This window comes from Necator americanus, chromosome V, assembly GCF_031761385.1.
Source record: "Necator americanus strain Aroian chromosome V, whole genome shotgun sequence".
In the NCBI taxonomy this organism is placed as follows: Eukaryota; Metazoa; Nematoda; class Chromadorea; order Rhabditida; family Ancylostomatidae; genus Necator; species Necator americanus.
In genome coordinates, this window is record NC_087375.1 from 25,426,733 (window position 1) to 25,452,495 (window position 25,763).

Here is a 25,763-nt window from a genome sequence, read left to right on the forward strand (position 1 = left end):
TGTGTCTAGGCCAAATTTTCACCAAATCTTCTTCTACGAGTTCAAGCTGGGCAGGGCTGCAGCGGAGACAGCTCGAAATATCTACGCTGTTGCTGCTCGCTCGCCGTTGAGAAAGCACCACCGAATCCATGGTAGGGCGTCGATTCCAAAGGTTTCGTTGTGGTGATGTGAGCCTCGATGATAAAGAAAGTCGCAGCCGTCCTTCTGAAGTTGACGACGATTGCTTAAGGCAATCATCGAAGATGATCCGCCTAAATCAACACGATAAGCTGCAAAAGCCAGGCGTTGACCATTCAGCAGTCGTCCGCCATTTGAAAAAAAAAACTGGAAAGATGAAAAAGGTGAACAATTGGGTGCCGCATAAACTGAGCGAGTCCCAAAAAACAGCCGTTTTGAGATCTGTTATGCAACAAGAACGATCCATTTCTCGATTGTATTGTTCTAAGAAGTAGATCCTTCATGACACCAGGAGGTGTCTAGCTCAATGGATGGACAAGGAAGAAGATTCTAAGCACTTCCCGAAACCGAAAGTGCCCCCTAAGAAGAGTATGTTGACTGTGTAGTCGCGTGTTGCATGTGTAATCTACTACAGCACCATGAAATCTGGCGAGACCACCACCGCAGAGAAGTAGTGCAAAGAACTGTACGAAATGCAACGGAAACTCTAACTTTTTCGCTCTGCATTAGTGAACAGAAAGGGCCTGATGTTACGGGACCATGCTCGGCTGCACAATTCAAATGTGGCGCTGCTGAAGTTGAACGAGTTAGGCTACGAGGCTCTGCCTCACCCACCACATCCGCCAGACGTTTCACCAACACTATCACTTTTACAAATTTGCGGACATCTGCCTAAGAGGTAAGATCCTCCAAAACCAAGGTGGTGCCGAACACGAGTTCAGGAAGTTCGTTGACAACAAAAGCTCGGACTTTTAAGCATCGGAGATAAGCAAACTTCTGTTTGTTGGTAACAGTGCGCGGACAGTAGTGGTTTTTACTTCGGTTGATGAAGTTGATTTTGAGGCGATTAATAGAGTTTCGAAGTGAATGTTTGAAAACGCGCATTGTTTTTGCAACAAACTAATATTCGTGAGTAACTATTTCCAGTTGTTGTATGGATCTTCGTTGTAACTGTGATTATTACTTGTTAGGTATTTACAAATGATGAGATATTATCAATGGTTACAAACGTACTTTCAGACAAACCTATGACCAGTATCAATATAACAATCGACCCATAATCCAATCAACAAATATTGGGTTATGAATACAAATTAATTACACCGGCGAGAAGGCTACATAAACAGTTCACACGTAGTAAATATCATGATCATGATATATAACAACGATCTTATTCTGTCACGCATGTGTATGTCAGTCACGAAATTCGAAAAGGGGGGTGCGACGGATCCACCGGCGTTGGATGGCCCCGCTGGCGCCAGATAGCTATAATATGGGGCGACGGATCCACCGGCGTCGGGTTTGTGCGCCGGCACCAAATACCTATAGAAGTGGGTGCGACGGGTCCACCGGGGTCCGGTTGGTGCGCCGGCGCCAGATACCTATAGAAGGGGGTGCGACGGGTCCACAGGCGTCGAAATGGTCGAAAACGTCGAAATAACTCCGTGCGCATGTCGCGAAAGGTAAATGGGATGTTTCCTAGCCGTGGCCACTTGCACTTTGCTTTTCACCTTTATGACTCCTCTGCCTGTTTATTTCCTTTTTCGCTTCAAGTTGGTAGTATGCCGTTCTCAGAAAGTGGAAACGCGCATGCAAACGGCTCCTTAAATAGTAGCAAGATGTTTATGCGATCTGACGTGGAACGTTATCTTTATCAGTAGGGTGATGTTTTCACGTCATTTTTTGTCTAAACATCATTCTTTGATGGCTGTTTGGGAAAAACAGGAGGAGAACCTTTATTTCGAGTGATAGTTCTAAATTTAACTTTTTTTAATTTTTGGTCTATAATATATTGATAAAGAGTGTTTGAAGCTGAAGTTCGAATGTTCTCCAAATGTAGAACTGATGCGTTTAGAAAGAAGACTGCGAAACCTTTCGCTTTGAGTTATAGTATAAAAAAGAAAGAAAGATTGTTGGAGATACACAAGTCCAACTTCATAGAAAACGGCACTGATATTAATTTTCGTTGATCAATGAAGGCGAGCGAAGCAAACACCACAGAAATTCCGAAGCCCGGCTTTAGCCGGACGTTCAGACGTATATAATAAGGAACTTAATCCGTGTGTGTGTGTGTGTGTGTGTGTTTGTCTGTGTGTCATGAAATTCGAAAAAGGGGGTGCGACGGGTCATGCGGCGTCGGATTGGTGCGCCGACGCGGGATAGCTAATTCACAACCTTGTTCCCTCTGGTAGTGCACTGTTAATTCCAGCTGGGTCCAGAAGTTGTGCCACAGTCTACGCATTCTACGAAAAGGCGGATAATTTTCGAGAATGCTGTGATGCTGTTGATATTGTTCCAGTATGGTGCCCATGCAGATACTGAAAATATGCGCGAAATAGTTAGTGCAGGTTTTATTAAGAAGGAAAAGTTTGCCTTATTACGCTTTCTCACTGCTGGGAAAGGAGAATGTGTTTCCGCTATAATTACACTTCATCTCTTCTGCGGATTTAGGCTTTTCGCACACGCGTTTTTGAGCTATTACACTTGGTCGTCTGATCACTTCTGGATATTGCACAACTGCTTGTAGAGGATTCAAAGAAAATGGACCTCTACAGGATATGAAGCATTGTACGGAAGTTTGTTTGGCAAAGCACGTTGAAGACTCAAAGTCACTATAGAAAATGGAAAGAACAAGAAATGTAAAAATGTGGATGTAGCGCGTATAGTGAGGAGAGAAATGAAGAAGCTATGAAGAATGGTTGTTATTTCTTTGAGTGGGCCGGAGACAGCATATTTACTTTCGACTGAGGAGAGGGAAGAGAAAAACAAGAAAGGATACAAAAACTGTAATGATGTAGATGCAGCGCGTACGTGAGGAAAGAATGTTTGACTTTCATTAGAACATTAGAACGCTCTATACGCTTGTGGCAGTTTATCTCTTGGCTGTCTTTCTGCAACAAGGACCCTATGTCAAAATATAGGGCACAGAGCGAGTAAGCAGGGCAGTGACGTAGAATTGTTCCACATCATGAGGAAAATCGGGCATGCCTGTTGAAGATGTCAGGCATGTCCGAACTTTTCCGCTGTGTTCATAGCTTAATCGTTTATAGACGTCAAGAGAAACGCCTCACGAATACACTAAATTGCTGTTTTTTTTTGTTGCATGAATGTCGTAATTTTTTAAAGAAAAGTACTGCCTCGAATGTTGTCGCAAAGTTGGCATATTTATTGGAAGCAAATGTAAAATCAACAAAAAAGATGCGAGAATGACACATATAAATAGATGACGAGATCATAGCAGTCATGCTTCACTGAAAAAAAAAGTGATGGTGATAAAACAAGAGAACCCAAGCCGTTGAAAAATGCTTTGGCCAATGTCGAACACAAAGTGCATACAAGAGTGGTAGGCATCTCGCCCTCCTTCCTTTCCTCCCATTTTTTTATCCATTGTTTCAGAAACCATTTGCAGTACTGATGAATACAATAATATCCATAAATTTTCACCGAATAAGTGAAAGTTTAGTTTGAAAGCATATAATTCCACTTTTCCTTCCCATTTTCTTCCAATGTCTGTTGCTATGGAAACGCGACAACCAAACACACGTCCCGTTTGATGACAGACCTGTTCGCTTCTTGATGAGTTCCGATAATCTGGTGGATTTCTCTATTATTTCAGAATGTAAAACATTTACAGCCTCGTTCTATTCTCCCTTTATTAGACTTTCAACGATCGTTGGCGGATTAAATCAAAATTGTTAAATCAATGTAATTAGTGTTTTATATTTATTTTCCATATTTTAATTATATGCAACGAACACACGTACTTATGCAGAAATCTGGCTTACAGCAGAAATTATACTAGTCTAGGGAGTTTAGCTGTTTTAGACTGAAAGGCTGAAAATTCATATAGATTATCCGTTTGAAAATGTAAAATAAACATGTGCACTTTTAAATCCTTGCGTTTTTCCAAGTAATCCTAACTTCCACTACTTCAGTCAAAATTTCGTTTTGATAAGAATCACAAAGTGAGGGACGTTGTTCCGGTAAGCTGTCTGTAAAAAAGGATTCTGGGAACTCTATAACGAAGCGTACGTGAAAATCATACCTCAGAGCAAGAACTCGAATATTCGGACGGTACAACAGTAGACAGGTACGCAGCCCTGATTAATGAGATCAAATTTTTGGCATTAATTTCTTTTATTTGTGGCTTTATAAACACTATTTTAATGTTCATTCACGTAACGCTTTCACTACCACTTCAATACAGCTTATTTGATTCTCAGCTTTGGTTGAATGTTCGTTAAAAGTGAGTAAAATGTGATAACGTGAGTAAAATGTAGTGCTAGTTATGACGCTCCATTTTTTTATTTCCCTAGAAACCCAAATAAGATTTCTAAAATCCATTTGACTTGCAAAATGGGAATATTTCAGCATGGTCGAAGAAACTGTTTTGAGAGAAGAGGTTCCAAAGTTCGAGGGACTATTCAAAGCTCTTCGCCTTTATCGAAATAACCAGATAAAAGCTTGTGAAGAGGAGTGCACTAAACTACTGGAGAAGAATCCGCTGGATCAGGTATAATCAGGCTCAAATGTGGTCCATCGGAAGAGGGCAACGCATTTGTTGCAGTCCACTTTCTCTCCTTCTTCCCTTTCTTTTCTGTTTGTCATATACCTTCTCCTCCTTCAGTCAGACTCACCACGAATCTGACGCGGTGAGGGAATCTGCTGGAAAAGCTGAGATGGGCTTCCAGATTGCTGATGCGAAGTAGTTCCTCTCATCTCTTAGTATTTGACGTGAAGAACGGCGTGGAAGATGTTTTATGACAATTTCAGCTGCACCGTGCTACCGCGCCGCATCCGTGTGCGTGCGGTCGAAGATCAATGAGGTGAACTCACTAGCCCATTCAAGTAAAACCAATGAATAGGGTGTTGAGGGTACCGGAACGCGTGCATAAAGAAACGTGTGTACCCAGAAACCTAAGTTGTTCTCAATTCCATTGTACGACCAACAGGAGAGGAGCGGAACCACATCAGACCGCACAATCTACTTCTCCATCTCCAGCTTCATTCCCTCACCACGCCAGATTCGTGGTAAACTGCATTCAAGGGGTATCACAACCACGCTGTTAAACACATCCTACCCTGACTCTAAGTCGCTTGTTCAGATACTGCGTGCATTCTCCTTTTTACTTATATTCAAAAAAATTTAGGCTGTTTGGGCCCTCAAACTGACTTGTCTCACTGATCCTGTGTATGTAGACGAACTCGAAAATGATGAACTTGGGATCGCAGAGACGTTTTTGGACCAGAATATTATCGCTCCCAATGCTCGCCCAGGAACGTCATTTCAGAGACCCACTACCTCCGCGAAGGGAATGAATCCAATTATGAGGCAATTTCCAGAGTTACTCTTAGTTTCCTAAGCTTACCTTCTCATATTAGGCCAACATCCACTGCTGGAAGACCTCTGTCCGGAGTAATTCGTCCGTTGACTTCACTGCGTCCCGGCACTATGGAGCAAGCGGTACGAACCAGCCGCACCGCAAGGACGGCTAGAGCTGTTAGCAGCGGATCGGCCAGGCAGTTGCGATTGGGAACGGTACTATTTGTTGCACATATAGTAGTCGGGTCAAAACGACATGAATCACAAGTGTGATTGCGGTGCATTTGCGTATGCGTTTGAAATGGTGCGGTGGAAGCAGCAGTTGGAACCGAGGTGACACCGTCGCAAACTGCAGCGATGGGTGGTGCCAGAGCTCCTAATTGCTACGCTACAGCCCACCGCCTCGTTAGAAGCCACGTACGCAATTGCACCGTGTTTCATTTCGTTTTGACCCTACTATACTCTTATATAGTTCATTGAAATTACTATGGTTCTGGTACAGGCATCTATGGCTGCAAGTGCTGATGGACCATTCGTGAATCTGGCTCGTCTTAATGTCGACAAGTACGCAGCCGATCCACATGTATGTGCTTGTTACGTACACGTATTTTTTTAGATTTACTTGCCACATGATTACACCCGCTTAACCACAGCAATAAACAATAACAATACAATAACAATAACAACGGTAACAATAAACAGCACAACAATAACAATGCTAATATGAGCTTTTCGCTTCACTTCAATTCTTGACTTCACGTTGCTGCTCAGAATCTTTTTTGTGTTCGATGTTGGCTCGTAGGTCCACACATATTTTACTTATGGCTGTCCCCGCAGTATCTGTAAGAGCCCATTCTTTCCAATTTGTGATTATATAAGAAGAGTTCCGGGAATAACAGCTTTCAGATAAAAGGGGTCTCAAAAAATTGAAGTCATCTGGATGAAAAGTCTTTTCAAAGTTGGTGCGGAATGGGCTCCCTCAGTAGGAATCCAGTTTTGGATTGGAGCAATGAAGAGTGAAAAAGCGCTGTGTCCTGAGCAGCGAAAGAGTGCGAGTTGTGAGAGATGCACACACTGGCTGAACATAGTCGGCATTGATTTTACATGACAAACAAAGCTGAAAAGAAACAATCTTTGAAAATTGAAGTTCAGGCAAAAATCGCATCCCTAGCATTGTAAAATGAGGAGTACTTACATCTAGTAGCAGCATGAAGTGAAGCAAATAAGGTTTTATTGAGGAAGTGTAGAGAATAAAAGCTGCATCTTTACATATGTATGGACAAAAGAATAATTTTAATTTCTCTGGTGGTTTCTGTCTAGAAACTAATAACTAGGAGAATATAAAGTGGATAGAGCAATATCCGAAGAAATACGTAAATAAATCCGAAGTAATATACGCTTCGTTTCAGGTGAACAGACAACTTTTTGAGTACGTATTCTATCACGAAACTGACATCAAGACTGCCCATCAGGTGTGTTATTTTTGGTAACCAGTGGTTTATTTCCATTACAATTCTGCAGACCTGACAACCAATCTTGCAAGCAAATCTCTGTCAAACGATGAAAGCGTGCAGTTGAAGAGTAGACTTAAAATACTACACAAACAATTATAGATTGCTGCGGTTGCAACAAAAACAGCTAACTACGAAGACTGGTATTGGAAAAATCAGCTGGGAAAATGCTACTTGAGGTGAGCGCTTCTGCTTAGGCGGGATGTATTGAGTGCCGTTCGCAATAATTTATTAATCAGTTGGGCAGTATTTCAGGTTGGGGCTACTACAGGATGCAGAGAAGCAGTTTCTTTCTTCATTGAGGAGCCATCGCCTGGTTGAAACACATGCCTACCTTGCAAAGGTGCCCTTTTTGAAAAATATTGATGCAATGCGAATAATATGAAAAACTTTTAGGTGTACAATCGTCTTGACCAACCCCTAGTGGCAAACAAGTACTATGAACAAGGTCTAGCGCTTTATCATGACGACGTCACACTCTTGACTGGTTTGGCAAGGAACAAAGAGGTTCGTGAATATCTCTGGAAAAGTTGCTGTGGTATACAATTTGTTCCCATCTATTTGTGATAAATACAAGGATTTTTCTAAATTTCGTTCGTTTTCTCTTTCTTCAGCTCCAATTTAAACCAGTAGGACCACCACTGCTATTTCCACTAATTATTCCATGAAATCGAGTCCCTGTCTTTTACAGCTCCTCGGTGAAATGACCGAGTCAAATGAGTGCTACAAGAAAATCCTCAACATTCAAGCTAACAATATTGAAGCGATTGCTTGCATTGCCACTAATTGTTTCTATGATGACAAGCCGGAAATTGCCCTTCGTTACTACAGGTCCGTTCGATTGCCTAATAACGCAAACCTTCTAATCCTATTCAGGAGAATCATGCAAATGGGTGTAAACAACGCAGAACTTATGATGAACATCGGTCTATGCTGTTTTGCTTGCCAACAGTTCGATTTCGCGTTGTCTTCCATGCAGAGGTAGGAAGAATCCACATCGAGTACTATGCGCAGAATCAAAGAAAAAGAAACAAACAAAAAGCAAACAAATAACGTTCGGCAAACAAACAACGTGACTACTTGAATGCTCAACATCCTTTATTATCACGACGCCAGCCCGTCTAGTAAATGCAGCTCGTCCACAGCAACCCCTGCAGTTTTTCGACTTCACGTCTATTCTTCCTGTCTACTTCCTTATTCCAATCGTTATAGTTGGAACGTTCATAAGAACCGTAATCTTAACAAAAGGAGATTCCACAATATGTTTAGGCGGTTGTTATGAAGTAACGGTGATTGGTGGAGTGCAACTATGAGCAATGTCTCGCCTAATACCCTATTTTCACTCTTTTCGAAATTTTCTATAAGAATTCACTCTGTACCAAATTTATATTTCAGTTTCTTTGTAACTTCACAGTTAAAGTTATGTTTGCTTCAAACTACCCTTCTTAAAAGGTATAAGTAAGTCTTTCCACACCAAATAAATATGTATATCACTATCTGCCGCACAGTTGCCAGATGATGTTCCCAAGGACAGCATGGCGCCTGTAGATACCTTACCCTACTTCTCTATTTTGGGCATAAAAAGAGTTTAGGGGCAAACACTAGCATACAGTCACTTCAAATTTTCGATATGCTTTTTCTATCTGCAGTAAGAAAGGTGAGAGGATACTTTTCTTTCTAATGCCATTCGTATTTTTCGTTCTCACAAATCAACCTCACGAGTGACCTGAGGTGTGCATTAAAACCGACGGAATAAATTAAAATTTTCTTCGAGTTCTCACAATACCTTCGTTCTTATCAGTTTCTTGTTTGCCGTTTTATTTGCATCTTTTTATTGACTAACCACACGTGCTTTTTACTAAGGCACTGTTTGCAAAAATATTAGTTATGTCGAAAAAGAATTGAAAACACGAGAACACAGATTTCAAGTCAACTCGAGTGTACCGAAGGTCTTCCCCAAAGTGGGACGACCTTTATTTCTGGAAAATCTGAAGGCGTTGTCTTTAGGCTAACACAAATAAAACTGCATTTTTAGGGCCCACTCCACAGCTAGTGAAGAAACTGCTGGTGAGATCTGGTACAACACTGGACATATTATGCTGGTAAGATTTTTTTTCATCCGATTTTACTGTTTTCACTACTATCATTACTTTTCTTAGTTTTACTTAACATCAGAACGCTTTATTATTTTGCCTTCTACTACTACTACCGTACATGAAAATAGACAAATATACACTATCGTACCCCGGATCAGCTCCACAAGGACAACAACATGGGTGTTGAGAGATGCTAGCGCATGAGCCATGTTGCTTCATATTCCTAGCCCTTCCGAATCCATACGGGATGCGTGCGGAGGAGTCCTCTTTGTCATTCCTTCGCTTAGGGGTACATACTGCATTCAAGTAGTGTTTTTAGTGGTTAAAGTGGCTCCAGCCGTACAAAATTATAAGATATGTAGCGCTGTGCGATGACGGCTTCGAGACGCGAATACTAGCACCGAATGCAGCCCCTCATATGGCGCTTGGCGGTTGCCAAAAATGAGGCGCCACGACGGTACACGATGAATAAGCACGACATCAACAGGAAGTCCCCATACACAATGCAGAAGAGGAAATAGCTTTATAGTTCCCCAATTAAACTGAATTTTCGCCTCAGATGAAACCGTTTTTGTCATTCATTGATTTCTTCTTTTTTGTTCAGGCGATCGGTGACAGAAAGCAGGCGAGTAGGTGCTTTAGACTGGCACTAGCAGCCGACTCCGAACATGGAGAAGCCATGGTGAATTTGGGAATTTTACGCCAAATGGAAGGTAAGATCCAGCTTAACTGAGATGATACGTTCTTCGGAGGAGTTGGTATTTTATATTTGATGATTTGGAGAACTTTTGTTCATCACATAAGAACTTCCAGGTAAACTCGATCAAGCTCGCTCGCTGTACCACTCTGCTATCGCCAAGTCACCACATCTTTTTGAGCCGCATTTCAACCTTGCCTTGCTATGTACGCAGGTAATTTGTTTGCTATCTTTTACAGAAACCTACTCGCTTAGTGGAATGCAGATCAACAATGGATTCGTCTTGTGAAGGGGTACTTAAAATAAATATGAACGAAATACATTGATTTCATGGACACCTGATAGGCGCCACCGATCGCCACTTCACCTTGTGCTAGCAAGTGCTCGTCGGGTAGAATGTATTTAAGTGTGTGTACACTAGACACGTTATGATTGACACCTAAGCCGTGGTGAATTGCAGTGGGCTTCTTGTGAAAGACTATTCAAAATCCTACGAAGAACTCCAAAAAGTTCAGAGATCCTGATAGACAGGCGAGATCAGAAATGGACCCACATGGAAACACCCCAAAAACGTTGATACAAGCTTCTTGAGCTTCCACGTGTTTCGGTTAAATAGCCCCTTTCAAAGGATGGAAGAGGTGAAACTGAATGTGACCTACGCGATCAAACACTTTGTTGGATTTGATGGGCTCGCTGAGAAGGTTCAGGTTCTCTTCTGGAGTCGAACTCAACCCTTCGATTGCCAAGTTCCTGAGGAAACTGAGTTATCATAATACCAGAGTTGTTAAACACACAATCAATTTTCAAACTTTAGTTTTTTTTTTTATTTTTTGATTTTTACTCTCTACTGATGCTCTTCAAATACTGTTTTTTTTTCATTTCAGACAGGTCGTTACGATGAAGCATTCAGAATGGTCAAAACGGCGCTGACGTTGTTCCCTGAGCACATTCATTCTCAACAACTGCATCACACGCTGCACCAACTCTACACAATAATTTAATGCATTAATTACAATTCTTGGATCGGAAAATCTCTTGTTAATAAAAATGTTCAATTAGATGTGCTGCAAGAATTTTTTAATCTTTAAGTCTTCGTAAACCATGAATCTCCTTCAACACAAATGCAAACTGTCACTGTGGTAATGTTATTGAAATTTTGCAAGTAAGAAAGGTGTAAAACACGCACATCGGTGTTTTATGAACGGGTAAAAAGGCTAGTGAATTCCTCATCAGCATCGATTTTTTTTTCTACAGTAGCAGCCCATGTATTTTATTGTCCATGTTTCCTTTAAATATTTCTCCTTGCATTAGTCAGCACTGCTGCAAATCCTACCTCACGCTTCAAAGCGGCGCAGCGGTGGCCCTGGCCGTCGGGCAGCTATGGTGGCGAGACTTCGTCTCGGCAGGTTCAACCATGCCACAAAGGTGTCCGGCTAGTAGCCCGGTCCTTGGGCCAAGGCTACAGGCTAGCTAAGTGAGAAGGTAGTACGATGATTCCGGTGCCAGGCTGCTAGCTTGCTAGTGCGACAAGCTGACCGAGGACAACGCCCCCGTCGCGTCATACTGCTAATGTCTACTATGTGTTCTTCAGAAGCTAGGGCGTACCTCAGAAGTGACGCGCATTGTCCTCGCCCGGGCAATGTGGCAAATATGCGAGGGCTACCGGCTAGAGGACGGAGCCGGCCAAAGAAGTTAGTCCGCCATCGCCATCAATATCCAGTGCGCTTGGCAACACTTAACGTTGGGACGCGTACTGGAAAAAGTCGTGAACTGGCAGACAGTCTCAGAACACGCCGTGTTGACATATGTTGTGTACAGGAGACTCGCTGGAAAGGCTCCAAGTCAGGGAAATTAGGCGATGACTATAAGCTCATCTACCACGGCACATCAAATCGCAATGGTGTTGGTATCATATTGAACGAGTCGTTTAGAAACAGCGTCACAGCAGTGGATCGACTATCGGATCGCCTGAAGGCTGTAAAAGTAGAAACAGGAGAAGTGGAATTGCGAGTTGTCTCTGCTTATGCGCCACAGGCGGGCTGTAGTGAAGAAGAGAAGGCAAGCTTTTGGGAGGATCTGGAGCAGTACGTCCAATCCCTGGAAGGCGAAGAAGTACTTTTAATCGGAGGAGACTTCAACGGACATGTCGGTCCTCGGAAAGACGGATTCGAGAGTTGTCATGGTGGATACGGCTATGGAGCTCGTAACGACGACGGGTTGCGAATCCTGGAGTATGCTGTTGCAAGTGACTTGATCATTGCTAACACGCAGTATCGGAAAAGAAAATCGCATTTGATCACGTACACCAGCGGCAGTCGTGAAACACAAATAGATTTCTGGATGTTACGCCGACGAGATCGCCGATAGATCTACAGGATTCAAAAGTCATCCCTACAGACCATGTCGCTGCCCAACACCATCTGCTCGTTATGGACTTGAAGATCTCCAGTCCAAGGAAGAGACATCCAAGGACTGAAACAGAGCGCATCAAATGGTGGAATCTGAAGGATCGAAAGGAGGTATTTTTTGGCGTCCGTGGGTCCATCTACACTTCCCCACCCTACTCGTAGTTTGGAGGAAATGTGGTCTTCTACTTCCAGCGTTATACGCTTGACCGCGGAAAACACTCTGGGAAAGACGACTCTAGGTAAGCCCAAGGTACAAAAGGCTACGTGGTTTTGAAACGAAGAAGTTCAGGCGGCAATTTGTGAGAAGAAGTCCAAGTATAAGCTCTGGTGGAGAACGCGTCAGCTTGAAGACCGGGGTGCTTACCTAGCGGCGAAGAGGGAGGCTAAGAAGGCAGTCTCCAAGGCGAAGTCGGACCGTTACAAGGCAGTGTACGACATGTTTGATATCAGAGAAGGCGAGTGGGCAGTGTATCGTTTAGTCATCGCTCAACGTTGGATGTGGAACACACGAAGATCGTTAAGGGAGCTGATGGAGCCGTTCTGCGCCGCCCTGGTCAGATGCTGGAGAGGTGGCGAGAGTACTACAATCACTTGTATAACGAAGAGTTCTGTCATCCTCCCATCCCAACTGTTCCCAGCGTCGAGGGTCCTGTTCTACCAATTACTGCCGTCGAAGTCAGTGCTGCCCTCGCAAAAATGAAGTCGAACAAGGCAACTGGTCCTGATGACATAACTGCTGATGTCTGGAAGCTGCTAGGAGATCGAGGATCCGTGTGGCTCGCAACTCTATTTAACAAGATCGTTGCAGAAGGACGGACTCCAGACGTTTGGCAAACTTCCGTGACCGTGCCTGTCTGGAAAGGGAAAGGAGACATTGCTGACTGCACCTCGTACAGACCTATACGACTGCTGTGCCATACGATGAAGGTTTTTGAGCGTGTGCTGGAAGCTCGTCTGAGGAAAATTGTTAGCGTTTCACTCAACCAGTGCGGCTTTGTGAAGGACCGCAGCACTATAGATGCTATCCATGCTGTCCGAAACCTGCTGGAGAAACATCAAGAGAAAAACCGCAGTGTGCATCTTGCTTTTCTCGATCTCGAGAAAGCGCTCGACCGTGTCCCACATGAGCTGTTGTGGATGTCTACGAGGTCGCATAGAGTACCAGAAGAATATGTGCGGTGGACGAAGCTGCTTTATACGAAGTTGTACGATGTGCTGCTTGAACAAGCAGGCCATTCCCTGTACAAGTAGGGGTTCATCAGGGTTCATCCCTCTCACCTCTGCTGTTCATCCTGTGCATGGACACGATAACGAAGGAAATCCAGAAGCAGCACCCGTGGACTCTACTCTTTGCCGAAGATGTCATGCTCGCGTCGGAGTCTCGAGATGATCTTCAGAAACAAGTACAGTCTTGGAAGGATCAGCTGCAGCAATATGGATTGCGCCTCAACACATCAAAAATTGAGTGCATGGAGTGCGGACCAAGGATAGAGGATGGTTCAATTCGTGTCGATAGCACCGAATTAAACAAGGTGAACTAGTTCAAGTACCTTAGATCCAAAGTGACTTCCACAGGCGACATTGATCAAGAAGGTCGAGCACGTGTTAATGCTGCATGGATGAAATGGAACATGGCAACAGGGGTACTGTGCGACAAGAAAGTCCCTGTTCGACTGAAGTCGAAGATCTATAAGACGGTTGTGCGTCCTGTTGCCCTTTACGGATGCGAGTGCTGGCCGACGACGAAAACCTTGGAAAGAGTGCTGCCACGTTATGGAGATGCGGATGTTGAGGTGGACGATAGGTGTAACGCTAAAAGAGAAAGTATCCAACGACACTGTACGTTCCATCTTCGGCGTCGTCCGGATAACTGAGAAGATGAAGGAGGCGCGACTGAGATGGTTTGGCACGTCTTGCGGCGGGAGGAAGATTCTGTTGCCAGAACCGCTCTGAAGCCCGACGTTTCAGGAGTGAGGCCGCGTGGGAGGCCAAAGATTCGCTGGTTAGACCGAGTGAAGCTGGATATGATAGATGCACGTTTGTGTGCGTTTGTTATGCAATGGATAGAACCAAATGGAAGACAAGAAGCAGAAAAGCGGACCCTGCAGCAACGCGGGACAAACGCTAGGAAGAAGAAGCATTAGTCAGCAATCTCTTTGGGGAGTTCTTTTCCTTTGTCTCGGGTTAACCATACAGGGCAGCAGAAACAAGGCCTCATGGCAGCGGTTAGCATCTATTGCATGAGAGAAAGTAAGCAAACGGTGGGAATTATCGTTAAATAAATTTTAACAAGACAACGCCCAGTAAAGACTGGAAAACTGTCCTGGGACCTAACCATTCAGGGAATTATGAGTGAAGAATGTGTGAGGAAGGTCGAAACTTCTAAACGTGAGATCATCCGAGACCATCCAGTGTCTTTCCTTGCTATCTCATTTACAACCTAACGGAAAAACTGAAAGCTAAAATGTTAACTTATAGGCAGCATACCACGAATTTGACGTGAAATGACAGAGTCTTCCACGCCGTTTTTTACAATTTTTTTAGAGAAAGATGACCGGAGCACCACTGGGTCCCGCAATCTATTATCCGAACCTTACGCTTTCGTGGTGTGGTTCGCACCTCGTCAAAATCGTGATAGGCTGCCTTCAAACTGTGGAACACCTAAAATCGTCAAAGAAGGAAGAAACTTGGGGACGAACACTCAATCAAAAAGAAGGCTGACAACCCTCAAAACTTTTTCAACTAAATACTTACATGCTGTCGTTTTCTTACTAGATGATCAATACCATAAAAGATCATTCATTCACCTTCGATAGAGCGTAAATGAAGAGATAAAGACGGATTGCCATCTGGGAAGGAAGAAATGAGAAGACGAAAGATTTTTCCTCTTGGACAATTTCATCCGAAGCGAAGAGAAGCAAGCGCTCATAGGATGCATTTCTGCTATTTAATTTTCCCACTATTGCAATTCTTTTTGGACGAAACTGTGAGGGATTTCAGAGGCAAGTTCACGAAGTGTGATCGCAACGACTACACTCTGCGGCAAGGTTGAATAATAACCACATTCGAAATAATTTTAAAAGTTAACGAAGCGAAGATTTCACAATGATGAGAAAAATAGAGTAAAAGATGAGCTTAGAACTATTTTTATCAGTTTACAAAAGTCGGTGAATGGTTTTTCATCCTATACTTTTTTGGTCTCAATTACCGTTTCCACCCGCACCGTGTCTGGAAGTTTCACTCGAAGTCAAGTTAGGAGTTTACCATCCAGAAATATCTTTCAAGTTAAAAAGGGACATTCAACGATGAAAATACGACGATGATTGAGCGAATTAGGGCAAGCACTGTTATGGTTCAACCTCTACACGAAATGTTATGAGGCATGGTTAAATTTTTTTCCCAGAAACACAGATCGAGCATTCCGTACATACTTGCTGGAGATGAAACCGAAGAGAAGAACCTTCGCGAACATATCTTGATACCACTGACATCACATAAGGTTTCAATGAAATATCAGTACAATTTTAGAATTTCGATGAGCCTATGCGGAAAAGAAGGAAGAAGAAGGGAGAGTTACACACTTTTTTCTCATTTTATCGAATATTACCATATGGATCAGAGCGATAAATCTTCGACGGGCATTTTCGCTGCAAACCAACGATCATTCATCAAAACAATCCTATTTGTATCCAAAATGACATTATCTCTACGGTAGGATCTTGCGAATTTCACACCTTCGGCTAATGGCCTCAATAAATCATTTAAAAAGCAATAAATAACCATCAAAGTGTGGCGTTTTGCAGATTTGTAATGGTGAGTTTTTTCACTGCTTCGTTTGCTTAGATCAGTTAAAAAACTGTCGGTCAATCAAAATTTCCCAGAAACTGTCATTTCTTACGTTTACTTCGATGGTAACAGCAGTGTTGTCTTACGAAGAGGGCTACCAAGAAGATTCTAATTATGCTGACGCTCCCAAGGGAAAAGTGCCAATTGCTATGGATGGTCCAAGTGAGCGGATTTTATCCATGAGCATGAGTTTGGACATGTGGATAACATTATTGGTTGCAAGAATGCCCTGCAAGGAATGAGCGTTGGTTTGCCTGTAAGCCGTGTGAATCCACATGCACAGACTGGGTTCAGAAGAAAACACCGGTGAGTTGGTTTTATACTGTTTATTCTCAGAGTTGATTACAGTTTTGTTTTTTGTATAAGCCGCGACGATTCGGCAGCAGTTTTTCGCTTTTCTTGTTGGGAGGTTATGGAAATCCTGGATTTGGTGATGAATATGGGTGGTGTTTCACAAAATAGGGATTGCTTTACAATACCATACATTTCGCTGTAGGAAGAAGATAACATTGAAGAGAAATTAATCAATGGGGATGTTTGGAAAACCAAGCATCAAATAATTGAAAATAGTGTCAGAGAGAACTGTAGGATGTGAATTTAGGCAGTGGAAGATCTCGATTTGGCTAAAACTTAAGCAAATTGTGGGAAATTTCCTTGTGTAACCTATAAATTTTGGTCTGGTATGAGCTAAAGTGTAAGGTCATATTGCGTTATACCGTGTCTATATAGTTACCAGAACCTGAAAAAGTAGTACTGTAGTCAAAAACACTACTACTACCTACGTTGACCTTTGTTTGTTTGGAGCGGTCAACTCGTGACTCTAAATTTACAGTTTTCACAGCTGCTAACATCAAAGCGCAACTCACGTGATTGTCGTTGTGATCTTGACCTCCTTTGTTCAAAGATTCTAAACTTCCATAAGTTGACTGTTCTACTCTGCACGAACCTTGCAGAGTTGCAAAAGCAAAGTCTGCACCCCGGGTTGTGGATGCATCCCTGGATGGCATCGCAAAAACCAAAAAGGTCAATTCTCCGGCACTTGCGTTAGGCCGACATGGTGCGATCCTTTGACGGTGACGAAGACAGTCGTGAAATATGTGACCCAACCAACACCTCCTGCTTATCCTCCAAGTTTGTTTATGTATCATACGTTTACAAGCTCAAGCCGTAAGCATCCGTCTATCTAAGCGCCAAGTACATGATGGATACTAAATAATTGTTAATTTCCAGGTAATCCATGTTCTACAACCGTTTGCGCCTACGGAACAACATGTGAAAGTCAGAATGGAAGAGCTGTTTGCACTGTGGTACGTTACTTTAGGTTTCAGTCTAAGAAATTAACTAACAACTTTTCTCCTAAAGAAAAGAAAAAAGTTTTCAAAGAAAATAGGAAGTGAACCAGTTCTACCAATAGAGATACACAAAAAAATCAAGTGAGCACACTGTGAGAATTTTCAAACTCTCGGGTTGCTGATGAATGCAAGAAGAGATTGAAAGACAGCGCTTGTTAAAGATTTTTAGTTAGGGATTCTCTATAGTAAGAGCTAAAACGTCGGATCTAGCTTGCAATTCATACAGCAAATATGCTAAACATTTGGTACTAATTCCGAAATCAACTGAATCAAGTGTAAAAAACTGTCCGCTTTGGGTAACAAATCAACTCTTTACAACCGTTTGTGAAAAAATAGACAAATAAAAGTATAAGTGAAAAGAACAAATATGAATAAATTTCAAACTGACTAGTGATGAAGCTCCCCGATGAACGAATTCTTTAAGCGTGCAGTGTGTCTAATGGACTCGCGTGACGCGGTTCCACTTCGTCATTCCTTTGATTGTGTCTCGTCAGCTAAACAGATCAGATCCTGATTTACTAAATCGTGGTCTTTTTGCTGTTCTAACAACATATTTATATTCAACATCTAAAATTTAAAGAGATTTGTTAAGAAGAGATGTGCACTTAACAAGAAAAACGAAGCAGTTTGAGAGACAGTGAGTACCGATACTACTATTTATCCACATTTTACCCATCTTCTTCATTTTCCGTCAGAATACAGCCTTCTTAAGCAATAATTAATGGAACGAGTGGATTTAAAGTGAGATTTTCAGCAAATTGTCTGGTAATGTTGCCACATGGCACGATAAGTTCATTCCTGTTCGTTCTGTAGGAATGACTCTCAATCCTAGCCCTTTTTCTCATCCACTGAATATCGCCATGCGAACCTTGCTTTATTTCGTCTAATGTTCCAATCCGATATGGTGTATGCATTTTGTCATAGTTCCTTACTATATTTCGAAACAAAAGTTAACAATCAACCTAGTCAAACATAATCCAGCTTTGCTTTTTTCCTGACCCCCTCCTCCTTTTCATGTTTCTCAGCAAGCCATTGAGGTTCCAAAACATTATTACAGTTATGCTCCCCGTCGTAACTTGGCCAGTCTTCTTCAATAAAAAAAGCTGAACACATTTTAGCCTTCTCAACCGGCGACACCAACCCCCACAGCTTACACTCTTGCGTCTTCTCCGTCATACTCCTCTGCTAACACCGCACCATCAACACCATCATACCCCTCCACTGGTGCCACATTTGCCACAGTTACTTATGCACCCCAGCAAGATACTGGCTCTAGCAAGGAACGTTCTAAGAGTAAGTATGAATCCATAAATCGATGCTAGCTGAGTGCACATGAAAAGTTCTAAATGTTTCAGTCCCTGTAAACCAGAACTTGCCCGGAGGCTCAGGTTGCGGGTAAGGAGAGTATTATGCAGTTACATTTTTGAATATCTTCTGAAAAAGGTGGAAACAGTTTGGAACACTTAAAAATATCTGGAAACTCTAAAACAACTCCGAAACTCTAAACGTTTCACAAAAATAAGATTGTTTTGACATAGCTGAGCTCAATGCACACCACAACCCACGGACTTTCTCCGCCCGCAAAACGCACTCATTTTCCCCAAAGCAATTCTCGACTTTGGCTTCATGCGACTCGATTCCCCTGGTCAAAACAGTAACATTTAGAATACCAAAGTGACCTTCATTAATATGTAGTGTAAACTTCGTTTACGAATTCCCACAGAAGAGAAGAAAAAATTGCTTCTTCTGTTATTCACTTTTAAGCTATGCTCAAACGCACCTGCTGTTTCTAGCTATTTTTCTTTTTTAGGATGGTACTCACCATTTATGTAGATAGAAACACTATCAGTTTCTCAGTGCTTCTCTTTTCTTATTTACATTCATGTACAGTCCTCTTCCGCCTATCCAACAAGATGCTCCGAGGAAAGGGCCTTTGAAGTGTCCAAAAAATGAATTCCTCACTCAGTGCGGTGGATGCGAGGACATTTGTTCACCTGGGAACTCTCCGAAACCAGTAAGCCTTAAACGAATCCTTTTTCATTCATTTTTAGTGAATTTCAAGAAAGAGAATCAGTTTTTTATTCTTTGTTTATTTGTTGACCATAATTCGGTTTTGTTTCTTTCTTCCCTTCTTTCTTTCTTTCTTTCCTCCTTTCCTTCTTTCCTTCTTTCTTTCTTTCTTTCTTTCATTCATTCATTCTTTCTTTCTTTCTTTCAATGCTTCATTGCTTTTAGCTTAATTTGAGAAGAAAAATGTAGTGAAGAAGCAGAACAAAACAAAATGCATTAAAACAAAACAAAAAACAGGTTGCATTAATTTGTGCTTGAAAAAGCCAAAAGCAAAAATAGAACTGTTTCTGGTAATATGATCCGCAAAGAAATCCCAACTTACTTCCTGTCCTTTCTGATAGTTGAAGTTGATGATGCACATCCACCTGAAAAGCTCTTTGACCGTTTGCGATTGTGTTATATGACTACCGGTCTGAATGTCCGGCTAAAGCCGGACTTCAGACTTTCGGTGGTGTTCGCTTCGCTCCCCTTCACTGATCAACGAAAATCAGTATTAGCGCCATTTTCTGTGAAATTAGACTTGTGTACTTGTCCCTAACAATCTTTCTTCATCTTTTTTAAATTATAAATAAAGGCAAAATATTTCATAGTTTTCTTTCTAACCGCTTCAGTTCTACATTTGGAGAATATTCAAACTTCAGCTTCAAACACTCCGCCGATACCAATATAATGTAGACACAATTTGAAAGTGTTACTCAAAATATGGGTTATCCTCCTGTTTCCCTCCAAGAGTTATCAGTGCACAAAATGACGTGGAAGACTTTATCCTAGTGATAAAGATAACGTTCTACGTCAGATTATGTAAACTGTTCGCTACTATTTAAGCAGCCGTTTGCATGCATGTTTGCACTTTCTGAGAAAGGCATGCTACCAACTTGGGGCGAACGGAGAAGGAAATAGACACGCGAAAGAGTCATAAAGGTGAAAAGCAACGCGCCCAGTGGCCACGGCTATGAAACATCCCGTTTACTTTTTGCGACATGCATACGAAGTTATTGCGCACCATCTCGATGCCGCGGGATCCGTCTCACCCCATATTATAGCTACTTGGCGCCAGCGCGAAAATACGACGCCGGTGGACCCGTCGCGCCCCCTTCTATAGGTAACTGGCGCCGGCGCACCAACCCGATGCCGTGGGCCTCGTCGCACCCCATATTATAGCTATCTGGCGCTGGCGCGCCTATCCGACGCCGGAGGAGCCGTCGCACCCGCCTTTTCGATTTTTGTGACTGACACACACAGAATAAGACAGAATAAGCCCGTTATTATATATCATGATAATTCTTTATTAGCACATTTTAGAAATAACTGAGATTCTCAGCATTTCATATTTGAAATCTTTAATCTAATCAGGTTCATATATGTACTAAACCGAAACCATGCGTGCGTCAATGTAAGTGTAATGCCGGATTCGCGCGGATCAACTCTGTATGCACCCCACAAAATCTGTGCCAAACAACGTACCGACCAAAGCTGACAGTGAAAACGGTAGTTATCACGAAAACTCAGCCGGGTACTCCTCCGCAAGGTACGTGTAACTATCAGTAACGCAAGCATGATATTATCATAAAGCTTTTCAGTTGATCCGTGCTCGTACGTGAGCTGTTCGGCTGGAACAGTGTGTCAAGCACAAGGTCAACAAGGTGTGTGTGTATCGTCGAGTGGGGGTGGAAACTATGGGTCTTCGACACCCGCCTACTCTACTGGAAGTCCGAGTAACGCCCCTCAAAGTGGTAAGATCAGCTCCTTTTCTCTGTGAAATTGGAAGAAAATGAATGCATTCTATAAGAGATAAAAAACACTGAAATTTTTAGAGCATTTCAGCTCGTTGCCTTTTATATTATTTATCTTATTTTAAAATTACTTCAAACCGTGAAATAACATAATCTCCTCGTAAGCATTCATCAAAATGATCAACTTGATCATCTTGACTCCCGTTGTTTCTCGATCTAGTCGAGCGAGCACCAGTAATCCTTCCATTTGTTCCGATCGCGTATCAGAGTCGCCCAATGGTTTCCCCTTTCGCGTGGGACACGAAGAGCATTTCAAACACTGCTTTCAAGCTTCAAGAATTCAAGCTTTCAAGCTTTTTGTGAAGAAGTCTGACCAGCGGGTCGGCGGTCTTTCTGTAGTGCGCTTAATATCCTGTGGAACCCAGTCGTTCACGGCTCTGGTCCAACTTTTGTCGCGGAAACGCATCACGTGTCCGGCCCAACTTATTTTACTGTACTCGGCGGCGTCTCTGATCCTGAATCGCTGACGTAAGACAGAGCTTCGAATCCTTCACCTGCGTGAAGGACGACGCTCACCGAATTTTCTTCCTGCTTGCGAAGTGCCCAGGTTTCTTAAGCATAGGTCAAAACAGGAAGTGCGGTGGCATTGAAGAGGTGAGCATCTAGTCTGGTGTTCCTGGTCTTCTTTGACATCATCAATGCTCTTATACGCTTCCCAAGCCGCTCGTTTCCTCCTGCTCAGCTCAGGGGTCAGGTCGTTCTTCACGTTTATTTCCCGACCCAGATAAACGTAGCAGGTGCACTCGAATGTGTTCGTTCCGTTGAGTGTGAAAGGGGCATCGAAAACCTATCCCAACCGCATGAACATCGTCTTTTGCAGATTCAGGTGAAGAGCGATGCATCTACATGTTTCGTCGAATTCGATCAGCATTCGTTCCGCTTGGCCGATGCTAGGTTTTATAAGTACGATGTCATCAGCAAAGCGCAAATGGTGCAGCTGCCGACCATCAACCTTCATTCCCATATCGTCCCATTCCAATTTTCGTATTGCGTTCGCGAGGGTGGTTGTGAATATTTTGGGTGAGATTGTACCAGCCTGTCTGATCCCCCCCCCCCCCCCCTTCTTCACGTCAATGATGATATTCTTGCAAAATAGCGAACTTCCGGTCGTGAACTTGCTGTACAACTCTCGAAGTACATTTATGTACTGAGTAGGGACGCCTTGGTTGTCCGCTTCCGTCTCAACTGAGTCGAATGCCTTCTTCAAGTCGATGAAGTGAGACAGAGCGGCATTTTGTACTCCCGTGATACCTCAATGAGTTTCGAAGCAATGTGAATGTGGTCAATCATGCTAAATTCCTTTCGAAAACCTGCTTGCTCGCATGACTGTTTTTCGTCCAACACTTTTCAATCCTATCAAGGATCACTCTTGTGAAGAGCTTGTAGATGACAAACAGTAAGCAGATTGGGCGATAGTTGCCGATGTCATGCGGATCTCCTTTTTTGTACAACAACACGATCTTGATGGTCTTCCACTGTTTAGGAACTAGCAACAGCAACAAAACAGTTTGCATGTAATGAGCCTCGTCAAGGTGTTAATGAGTACTGGCCGAAGGTCCTTCAGGTGTTCTGGTTTTATTTTGTCGGTAATAGGTGCCGTGCGATTTCTTACCATGGTAGCATGTCGTACTTTGGAAGGGAAAACCTCTGGAATGGCATCTTCGTCTTCTCTCAGATAGTGAGGAGGCAAGTGGCTGTCGGAGAGATCAGAGGAGAAGTCGTAGATGATTTTCTCCGTTCCCCTCCTCGATACAATGGTTGTTCCCTTTGGATTCCGGAGAGCACTCATCCTCGTCTTTTGATGGGCAAATTCTCGACGGGCACAGCGAATGCTCTTTCCTGCCCCTGCAGTTTCAGCCAACACTTCTGCTCTCTTTGAGGTCTTCTTTTATCGCCTCTCTGCAAAACCTTGTGAGGTTGGACGTGAGTTCCTGGTTGTCCGCTTCTCGTACAGCTCCATGCTAACTTATCAGCTCTAGATTTTGCGGAGACAGGCGTCTTTAGGTGGTCTTAAAGCTCTCAGCCTTTTTCGTGCAGTCGTGAAGGTGTTCAACGAGCAGGTCTTTTTCTCGTCGATGTTGTCCATTGGGTATCTTCCCAAAAGCCGGCTAGCGTGGCGGAAAGATCCCAGTTAACGATAGTTCTGGGACTTCGCGGCTTTCTTTTCTCTCTGGGTAAACGAAAATCTTCACCGGAGGAGGTGATGGCGCGATTCCGTATAAAACTTTGGCGCAACAGCGACATCCGTCAGGCAAAATCTTTCAGTGACGACGATCAGGTCAGTTTCAGTATGGTACCCTCCACCGGATGACTCTCACGTTCAGCGTCGACAAGAGGGCTTCTCGAATTGCGAGTTCCCATGGGCGGCCTTAGCCATGTTGAATTCGATGAGCCTCTCCCCTGCTCATTGTACTGTAGGTCGTGGGTCCCGATGTGAAGTTACTCAGGCAAGTGGACCATATTCGTGTTGATGAGGTCACCAACTCTTCCACTGTCGCATGTTCCTAGGAACAGTTCTTCTCCAGTCTCAAACATGGCGTTCAGTGGGTGGCGTTCCTTCGTTTCGGTCAGTCCGATGACGTCGCACTTAAACTTCCCAGCCTGTATCAGCTCTTCAATGGCATCCAATGCAAGTGTACGGGCGTTATAAGTCCAGATGGTCATCCTAGTCCTTTTCCGTTTCGGTAGCCTACATGACTCCTGCAACTCCGCCTTTCCTGGCGCTGCCGTACCAGGCTTTCCTCCGGAATTAAGATGCTCTTTCTTATTATTGTAACATGCGTAAAATTTCAAAAGCCGTGGGCAGGTTGTAAGCTTCAAGTCCTTTGAGGATTTGGGAGAACGTTGCTTTCTCCCGGAGTGGACATGTGGAGCTTATTTGTTGGAGGCAACTCCAAACCGCCTTCCTTGCACCTCCCAGTCACTTGAATGCAGGCTTTTGGCCGGACCGACGTGCGGGATACAAGGATGTCATGAGTCAGTCCTGGCTCAGCAGAAACAGAGAGTCCATCTTCTGAATCCACATGCGTCTCAGGGCAGGCACAACGTCGCGTTTGGTCCGCGATTAGCACCCTATCCGCCACTCGGGGCCACGTAGCTTCGCGACTAACCAGCTGTGATCCCTCTAGTGGGGGAGGTCCGTATATCAAAGTAACATTCTTTAGAATTCCTTTAAGAATCCTTTAAAAGTTGAAATGAGATACTAGCATTGCCCATGTTCGAGTGTACTTGAATCTTGGCGTAGTGAATACCGTAGCTTTTATTGATTTGCTTGAACTGTGGCCAAGACTGGATACTTATCAAAAGGTAACGTTTCGGCATTTCTCCTTCGTCAGAGCCTGGAAAAATCAAAGTTATTTATTCTCTCAAGCGAATTATCACCCTACAGAAAGCATAAAAAAGGTGGGTAAACTGAAACAGCAACACATTAGTGGTTACCTCACTTGCTGGATTTAGTAACGCAACAGACCACCACGTACCAGAACTACGAATCATGAGGGTTTTTATACAAACTTCACGGCCCACCCCGTAGATCAAAACCCGCACGAAAATTGAGATGGGAGTAGTTCGTACGTGATCGCAATACACTCATTCTTCCTGTTCATTTTTGCACTTTTGGCAGTGATCCAAAATGTCTCTAAAATTTTCTGCGTCCTATGACTTCGAACTCGAACGATAGTATACTAACTTATACCTCTACTTCGGAGTTCTGACAACTTATTCTACGGTGTTCTCCGAGCGGGGTGGAGAGTTTAGATTTTACGAGTCCATCTAGATGCTCCTTGACCCGAATACACAACAGGGGTCCTGTTTCCCTATGTTATCATCACTGCACAACCTGCACGTGATGCGATACACTACTCCTGATACCATGCTCTCTCTGCCATACGTGCAAATCACGCAGCTGGGAGTAGTGCAGAGTCGGTCAAACACACGGTTACGCAGCAGCTGACGCTTGAGGTTTGCTGGTGGTATTTCCACGACTCGTTCTATAGATCCGCTTTTCGCAGACGGCTGCGTACCGCTCTGCTTATATCATCAGATGTTAAGGTAAACAGAACGGAATCTGTTCTGATCCATCCACTACGTTGGATCTTCAAAAGTTTGTCGTGCTTGTTGAGCAACACAGTCTTCGGCTAAGTATCCTTTGAGTAATGCCATTTTATGGGTCAGATTTATGCATCAAATAAAAGTAAAAGTTATTGAAAACGTGCACGTTTCCTTTGTTAATTTGTTTATGCAAAGTTTTGTATGTACATTTTACACTCCCGAATAATCCCACGCACCACAGATGCTCCACGTCGTACCGCTTGTTACAAACGTTGTGCACCGTCGCAGAGATGCGAACTCAAGAATGACGACAACAGCTGTTACAATCCACCTTGTCCAAGTACAGAGACTTGTGTTCCGTATTAGCATAAAGTTTGGGCAATTTACTAGTCATGTTTTATCTCTGCAATATACTATTGAAGGATTTTGATAGTATACAA

The 25,763-nt window shown here is 43.2% G+C and overlaps 4 protein-coding genes across 8 annotated transcripts; all 4 read left to right on the forward strand.

The window, feature by feature from the left end:
• Nucleotides 1-704: 704 nt before the first annotated feature.
• RB195_015152 (uncharacterized protein) lies at nucleotides 705-13,463 on the forward strand (the record flags this gene model as incomplete). 3 transcript variants are annotated; one of them, XM_064205727.1, is made up of 17 exons in its annotated part: nucleotides 4,550-4,690; nucleotides 5,328-5,458; nucleotides 5,560-5,716; nucleotides 6,003-6,083; nucleotides 6,910-6,972; nucleotides 7,114-7,190; nucleotides 7,267-7,354; nucleotides 7,408-7,518; nucleotides 7,703-7,842; nucleotides 7,888-7,992; nucleotides 9,047-9,113; nucleotides 9,712-9,820; nucleotides 9,921-10,018; nucleotides 11,311-12,121; nucleotides 12,202-12,323; nucleotides 12,502-12,641; nucleotides 12,692-13,463. In XM_064205727.1, the coding sequence occupies 17 exons, from the start codon at nucleotides 4,550-4,552 to the stop codon at nucleotides 13,461-13,463; spliced, it is 3,213 nt and encodes a 1,070-aa protein (XP_064061607.1). The 3 variants fall into 3 exon arrangements, with proteins under 3 accessions (XP_064061606.1, XP_064061607.1, XP_064061608.1); XM_064205725.1 differs by lacking the exons at nucleotides 11,311-12,121; nucleotides 12,202-12,323; nucleotides 12,502-12,641; nucleotides 12,692-13,463 and adding exons at nucleotides 705-856; nucleotides 10,689-10,805 and having other exon boundaries at nucleotides 4,549-4,690; nucleotides 5,560-5,641; XM_064205726.1 differs by lacking the exons at nucleotides 4,550-4,690; nucleotides 5,328-5,458; nucleotides 5,560-5,716; ... (11 more) ...; nucleotides 12,502-12,641; nucleotides 12,692-13,463 and having other exon boundaries at nucleotides 11,374-12,171.
• Nucleotides 12,771-13,463, forward strand: RB195_015153 (uncharacterized protein; the record flags this gene model as incomplete). Its single annotated transcript, XM_013448452.2, has 1 exon — nucleotides 12,771-13,463. The coding sequence occupies one exon, from the start codon at nucleotides 12,771-12,773 to the stop codon at nucleotides 13,461-13,463; it is 693 nt and encodes a 230-aa protein (XP_013303906.2).
• Nucleotides 13,464-13,510: 47 nt separating this feature from the next.
• RB195_015154 (uncharacterized protein) lies at nucleotides 13,511-25,689 on the forward strand (the record flags this gene model as incomplete). Of its 3 annotated transcripts, none has more annotated exons than XM_064205728.1 (10): nucleotides 13,511-13,709; nucleotides 13,788-14,005; nucleotides 17,012-17,189; nucleotides 17,289-17,365; nucleotides 18,529-18,703; nucleotides 18,766-18,805; nucleotides 19,301-19,424; nucleotides 20,834-21,008; nucleotides 21,061-21,213; nucleotides 25,565-25,689. In XM_064205728.1, 10 exons carry the CDS (start codon nucleotides 13,511-13,513, stop codon nucleotides 25,687-25,689), a joined length of 1,464 nt encoding a protein of 487 aa, XP_064061609.1. The 3 variants fall into 3 exon arrangements, with proteins under 3 accessions (XP_064061609.1, XP_064061610.1, XP_013303908.2); XM_013448454.2 differs by lacking the exons at nucleotides 13,511-13,709; nucleotides 13,788-14,005 and adding exons at nucleotides 16,121-16,220; nucleotides 16,282-16,364; XM_064205729.1 differs by lacking the exons at nucleotides 17,012-17,189; nucleotides 17,289-17,365; nucleotides 18,529-18,703; ... (3 more) ...; nucleotides 21,061-21,213; nucleotides 25,565-25,689 and having other exon boundaries at nucleotides 13,788-14,086.
• On the forward strand, nucleotides 14,111-14,356 carry RB195_015155 (uncharacterized protein; the record flags this gene model as incomplete). The annotated part of the gene is made up of 1 exon (XM_064205730.1): nucleotides 14,111-14,356. One exon carries the CDS (start codon nucleotides 14,111-14,113, stop codon nucleotides 14,354-14,356), a length of 246 nt encoding a protein of 81 aa, XP_064061611.1.
• Nucleotides 25,690-25,763: the final 74 nt, after the last annotated feature.